Source organism: Chiloscyllium plagiosum, unplaced genomic scaffold (assembly GCF_037043375.1).
Source record: "Chiloscyllium plagiosum isolate Xiang-an unplaced genomic scaffold, Cpla_swu_hap1 HiC_scaffold_6, whole genome shotgun sequence".
Lineage (NCBI taxonomy): Eukaryota > Metazoa > Chordata > Chondrichthyes > Orectolobiformes > Hemiscylliidae > Chiloscyllium > Chiloscyllium plagiosum.
Genome location: NW_028270144.1, coordinates 114495306 through 114502274, shown reverse-complemented (window position 1 = coordinate 114502274; position 6969 = coordinate 114495306). Strand labels below are relative to the sequence as shown.

The 6969-nt window shown below is 40.9% G+C and overlaps 1 protein-coding gene across 3 annotated transcripts in view; it reads right to left on the bottom strand.

The window, feature by feature from the left end:
• Window positions 1–67: 67 nt before the first annotated feature.
• The window catches only part of plcxd1.2 (phospholipase C, X domain containing 1, tandem duplicate 2), a 28744-nt gene continuing 21842 nt past the window's right edge, over window positions 68–6969 (bottom strand). For all 3 annotated transcript variants that reach the window (XM_087988373.1, XM_087988372.1, XM_043692326.2), the window contains 4 exons: window positions 6429–6557; window positions 5994–6155; window positions 5233–5413; window positions 68–2326 (listed from right to left, as the gene is read on the bottom strand). In XM_087988373.1, coding sequence (XP_087844499.1) covers window positions 2076–2326; window positions 5233–5413; window positions 5994–6155; window positions 6429–6557 — 723 coding nt within the window. In that variant the 3' untranslated portion in view covers window positions 68–2075. The remainder of the gene's footprint in view (window positions 2327–5232; window positions 5414–5993; window positions 6156–6428; window positions 6558–6969) is intronic.

Below are 6969 nucleotides of genomic sequence, written 5' to 3'. Positions count from 1 at the left end.
GGCAAGCATATTTCTTTTGCAGTTTACCACAGATTGAGTACTCGTGAATTTCTGGAACAGATAATAACGACTGGTTAGCGATTGCTGCACCTATTTTTATCCTTTTTGATGATCAGGACATTGTTCATTGTAACTAAAAAGGGAGAGGAAGTTAACTTTTATAGGCATTTTGACAAGCTTCAATTCTGATGAAGACTCGTGAAACTTGAAACTTAATATTGAAGTCCAACTAAAAACCGGAAGAACTGTAAATCAGATCTCTGGTTTTGTGGAAGGGTCACTCAACCTGAAACGTTAACTCTGACTTTTCTCCACAAATGCTGCCAGGTTTGCTGAGCTTTTCCAGCAATTTTTGTTTTTGTATTTAATATCTAACACTCCTGTTTCCACAGGTGCTACCAGAGCGGAGTACTTTCAGTACTTTCTCATAATAAAAAAACTCATGAGCTTGATTCTGCACTCCCTCTGATGGAGTACAATATAGGAAATAACTACAACATTGGTGTAGCAGTGATGCATTTAGTTGCATCAGGATAAGTGTTGGCTGTAACAACAGGACTAACCTGTCAACCACTGGTTTTTAATGACTAAATAAGAGGCAGCCTGTGTCTCAATTTAAGGTTTTGTCCAACAGATGCCTTTCTGCATTTGGTAAGGTCTGAAATGCAGCAGTCACCATTTCAGCTGTTTGAGTTGTGAGAATGGAGAATTTTCTTTCTGCAGTGAGGTGTGAAGATCTGGAATGCACTGCCATAAAGAATGGTAGAATTATTTCCAACAATAACTTTCAAAAGGGAATTTGGTGGAACATATAAAATGGAAAAGCAATTGCAAGAGTATGGGGAAAGAGCAGGGATGGGATTAATTGGATAGAAACAGAAAATGCTGGACAAACTCAGCAAGCCTAGCAGCATCTATAGAGAGAGAAAAACAGAGTTAATGCTTTATGGCTAAAGAATCTTCTTCAGAGTAATTAGTTGGATAACTCTTTGAAAAAGCTAATGCAGACACAAAGGGACCAAAATGGTCTCCCACTGTGCGGCATGATTCTCTGATTTGAGGAGAGTGGCAGTGGCCAGGAAGTCTTTTAGGTGCATCTAACTAATTTAAATTGGACTTAACATCTCACCTACCATACAGAAAATCCAACAATATAGTCCAAGGTTATGAATTCTAACTCCTGGAATTGAATTTAACTGCAAATTATAGATTTAGGCTGAAATTTTGCAATTTTGGCAGGTTGGAAGGGAGTGGGAGACTGGGGGTGAAATAGGGCATCATACAGTGGCTTCTGCCTCTGCCTGGATTTTACTCACAGTGGAGGGGTAGCAGGTGGCCTGCCCTCCCATGGTTAAAGCCACTTCACTGGCCAATTAATGCCTACATAAGTTCCTTTTCCAGCAGCCACAGAATTTGGTAGGGGGTTACAGAACTGATCATCTTGGAGGCCTTAACTGCCAAGCTGGGGTGAGTAAGTCCTTCTGGTCTTCAAGTAATTCCACCCTCGGATGACTGTCTGTGTGGAGTTTGCACGTTCTCCCCATGTCTGTGCGAGTTTCCTCCAGGTGCTCCAGTTTCCCCTCACAGTCCAAAGATGTGCAGGTTAGCTGGATTTTGGTAGTGCTAAATTGCCTATAGTGTCTGGGGAAGGGTAGGCTTACAGTGATGGGACTGCATTTGGGGCTGGGTAGGATACTTTCACAGGTTCGATGGGCCAAATAGCACACTTCCAAACTGCAGGGATGCTATGATTCTAATTTTCCTAACACCCACTGAAAATAGTTCTACATACAACTCCCCACCCCCCTCAATAAATCTGGCTCCATTTTCAACACCCTTCACCAGGGTGTTTACAACTTTGAAGGTAAGTCCATCTTTCGGGGGGGTGATCAGCTGGCTGCCTGTAGTCCCACACTCATTTGATTATCTGGCAGCTCTCCCCTCTAGCCATTATTTGGCTACAGGGTGACACAGCCAAACGATGCCACCATCACCACCTCAAATTCCAGCACAGAGTTAACCAGGTCAAGATGACATCTAACAATTTTCTCATAAAAATACCTTCCTTTGTTTTTTCAGTAAAACCTGCCAATTTTTACATCAATGTTATTGAGAGAAAGTACAGCAGGTACCAGGTAGCCAGCTCCTATGAAATCTCCAGCAATTATATTAAAACAGTGCTTTCCGGGTCCTGCGACCTGCTTCTTAATCCAGTCACTCAAATATGCATAATTAGGTAGAGTCAGTCTCTTCAAAGAGCTGTGGAGATGAGTCAGGATGTACCACCAATCTTCAGTCAGGTTTATGCCAGCAACAAAAAATCCATCTATGTCAAAAAAAACTACGGTTCAGATGATATTCAACAAAAGATAATTATGAAGAGATGACAAGATATTCTGCATGTAGTGAATAACACACTGACCCTTATTAAGCATGGAGAAAAAGTGAGGACTGCAGATGCTGGAGATCAGAGCTGAAAATGTGTTGCTGGAAAAGCGCAGCAGGTCAGGCAGCATCCAGGGAACAGGAGAATCGATGTTTCGGGCATAAGCCCTTCTTCAGGCTGAAGAAGGGCTTATGCCCGAAACGTCGACTCTCCTGTTCCCTGGATGCTGCCTGACCTGCTGCGCTTTTCCAGCAACACATTTTCAGCCCTTATTAAGCATGACCTTGATGTTTTAGTTGCTTGACACATTAAATCTCCCATTCTTATCTCTGTCCTCGGCTTCCTAAACAGTTCCACTGTAGCTCAATAAAAGGTTAAGGAACAGTGTCTCACCCTCCAAATAAGCACTTTGCATCCTTGCAGATTCAACACTTAAGTTTAACATTTCAGATCAAGAACACTCCTCCCTTTTTGTTATCCAGATGCAACTGATGATTATTCCATTTTATTTTCTTTTGTTGTTGAATTATCACACTGTCTTGCCTCACAATGCTATCCTTTTTGTAACTTAATCTCTAATCTCTCCTGTATCCCATGTGATTATAGACCTTCCCTTGTGTTCTTTCTCCCTAGCCCATTCCCCCTTTATGTACTTGGGTTGAAACAGGTTACATCTCTAACTAACTTTTTCTGGTTCTAATAAAACCCTGTCAGAAACTTTCTACATTTTCAATTAGATAAATGCTGCCTTGCTTGAGATCAACACACACTAAGAATCAAACACAGTGCTTTCTAGGCTACATCGTTACATGGTAGGACATTTGCAATTTTGGAGAAGGTTTGTAGCTCAGGTTGTAAGTTTGCTCGCTGGTAGGTTTGTTCTCTGACGTTTTGTCACCATCCTAGGTAACATCATCAGCCTCCAATGAAGCATTGGTGTTCTGACCCACTTGCTATTTGTGTATCTTGGTCTGTTATGGTGGGTGATATCACTTCCAGTTCTGTTTCTGAGAGGTTGGTAAATGGGGTCCAAATTGATAAGTTTGTTAATGGTTTGAATGCAACAAACGTTACATTGGACAAACGGACAGGCAAATACATCCATCCTGGGACAGGCTAAACAAAGACATGCACAGGAATTAATGGAGGCCTGGCATTCAAACCAGAACTCCATTAACAAACATCCATTTGGACCCCATTTACCAACCTCTCAGAAACAGAACTGGAAGTGATATCACCCACCACAACAAACAAAGACACATAAATGGCAAGTGGGACAGAACACCAATGCTTCATCGGAGGCTCACTGATGATGTTTCCTAGCATGGTGACGGAATGTTGGAGAACAAATCTACCAGCTCGGTGAGCAAACTTACAGCCTGATTGTAGGAAATCTTGGATAGCAAGCCTGGAATTTCCAGGGGATCATTGATTCTCAGCCCTCAATTTGTTTTGCTGTTGCAGCATGCGAAGAAGACTGGAGGTTGAGGATTTCATCTCATCATTTTCTCATTCTGTTTTGGGAAAGATTCACTGTAGTGAATCTAAGTGGGCGGCACGGTGGCACAGTGGTTAGCACTGCTGCCTCACAGCGCCAGAGACCCGGGTTCAATTCCCGCCTCAGGCGATTGACTGTGTGGAGTTTGCATGTTCTCCCCGTGTCTGCGTGGGTTTCCTCCGGGTGCTCCGGTTTCCTCCCACAGTCCAAAGATGTGCAGGTCAGGTGAATTGGCCGTACTGTTAGGTCAGGGGTAAATGTAGGGGTATGGGTGGGTTAGGCTTCGGCAGGTCGGTGTGGACTTGTTGGGCCGAAGGGCCTGTTTCCACACTGTAATCTAATCTAATCTAATCTAATTGACAAATCAAACACCTCAGATATTCATGTTATTTATGGCAGTGTAGGAAACCATTCAGTAAAAAGGTGGTGGTGGTGTCCTAGTAATGGCAGTGGATTGGCACAACAGCTGAGGCCTGGGTACATATCCCACATGGTAAATGATGGAACTTGAATTCAATAATATCTGAAATAGAAAAGCTGGTCTAATAGTAATCATGTAACCATTGCCAATTATTGTAAAAACCCAAACACATTCATAATGCCCTTTAACAGCAGGAAATTAATCTTCCATTCTTTTGACTTACATGTGACTCCAGACCCACAGCAATGTGGTTGACTCTTAACTGCCTTCTGGGCAATTAGGAATGGGCAATAAATGCTGACCTAGCCAGCAATAGCCAAATCCCAGCTCTCCATAGAGTCAGTCAGTCCCATTCCCCACTATTGCTGTAACCTTGCAAATTTCAGAAGCCCATTGAATTTCTTTATAAAATCATTGATCATCTCTACTTCCATCACTCAGAAACAGTTTCAAGTCATTATCACTTGCTGCATTAAAGTTTCTCTCGACCCTCTCATCAGTTGTGTAAGACATTAAACCACTGTTCCTTACTCCTTGAAATGGGATCAGTTTTTCCTTGTCTATCTCATTGCAAATCTGTTATTCTCTTGTACACCGAGATCAAATTTAAACTCAATCACTTTTGCTGTACAGAGAACAAGCCTAGTTCAATGTAGTAGCTAAAATTCCCCCATCACTGGTATCATTGTGATTAATCTACTCTGTGTCCTATCAAAAATTCTCACGTCTTCCTAAAATGTGGTGTCCAGAGCTGTATGCCTTTTTTTAGTCGTGGTCTAACCAGACATTTATAAAGGTTCCATTCTTTTCAACTAATGGACAAGATTTCCAGAAACCATTTCTAGTCACGTGGGATTTCATAAATGTGCACTGATGTGAGCACATTTGGAACACTCAATGTTTATTAAAGGATCATATTTTCTGTACCTGGTCGTCCAGCCTGTTTCTGATTTTCTAGATATTGGACTAGCAATTTAGGATCATATGTGTCTGCCCACCAATAAGGGATTCCAGGCCAAAGTTCCGGATATTGTTTTGCAATATTGTCATCATAGGAGATGATGACTTGGCAACCCAACTCCCAAAGTCTTCTGAGTGTTACTGGTTCCTGTAAAACAAAATGTGCATTAGAGATACATGCACTAATTGATTCACAAACTCATTTTCAGGCAGTACTATTTAAATCCTTATCTGGAATGCACCTTCCTCGATGCGTATTTGGTCTCAGCTGTTGTGTGTAAATCTTCCTGTGTCCCTTTCCCATATTTTCTTTAAATCAAATTTTTGCAAAATTGATGCATATGGTCTTTTTAAAATATGGTTTTGCCAGTTGTAGGACTTAGTCACACAGCTTAGAAGCAGACCCCTTGGTCCAACTAGCCCGCTGACTATAATCCCAAACTAAACTAGTTCCACCTGCTTGCCCTTGGCCCATGTCCCTCCAAACATTTCCTATTCATGTATTTTTCTAAAATGTCTTTTGAACATTGTAACTGTAGCCACATCCACCACTTCCTCTGGAAGTTCATTCCACACATGAACCACTGTCTATAAAAATTGCCTCTTACATCTTCTTAAAATCTCATCTTAAAAATATGCCCCTTACATATTGAAATCCCCCACCCCCCCCCACCTTGGGAAAAGACAGCTGCCATTCACCTTATCTATTGTTGTCTAATATTACTTACAGAAGAGGTTTTTGGATATATTTTGGACTCAAATAAGTTCTTTATTTCCTGAATTAACTCATGATGTTGTTGCTCATTCATCCCATCGAAGAATCTGCAGGCCAATATAACCACTTCCTTAGGATGAGCTTTTAACCAAAGTCCAAGCTCCTTCAAAGCCTCCTTTAAAATACAAATTTTCAAAATATCTATTACGTCGAAAAGAAGAATGCAGTTGTCACAGTCAAAATCCATTTAACCGAAACACCAATTTATCACTCCTCAGAACCATAATGGTATTCTGCACTATAAACACTTGAATTGTGTTTCCCAATATAAATAACTAAGAAAGAATATAGATAAACTGCAAACATCCAATGGCAGCATATAATCCAACAAATCATCTATATTTAAAATCAGATTTCCTGATATATTTCATTTTTTAGTCAGGCTTACCAGGACAGTTACAGTTGTAAAGATCCCATGTACAAAGTATAAATGATCTGAAGTATCATTTGGTTTACGAGCAATCCTTAAATCAAAGAACCGAATACCTGCTTCCAGTTGTTCAGTTATACTGGATTCCTGGCATAGGAAGAACAGGACTTTGGTTATTGCTCCTTTTCCACCAAGAAACAACATTAAAACCTTACATATGTTGCTACATTTATAGCAATGACTACAATTAAGTACTTCCTTAGCCATAAAGCATTCTGAAAGGCTTTATACATATACAGTACAAAAACATTTTCTTTAAATATGAACAGGAATGGAACAGAACACTGTTTGAGGGAAATGCAGTGAGTCATTACAGCTAAAGGAAACATGAAATACAGAAGTGATGGGAGGTACTGCAAGTGAAACAGTTTCTTTCACAGATATTCCCATTGCTAATAAATTACCTCTCACGTCAACAGCGGTCAGCGACTCTAGATACATTCCTCTTTTGCAGTCCAGGACCAGAAACCCTTCAATAGCCACTACCAGATATTAGCCC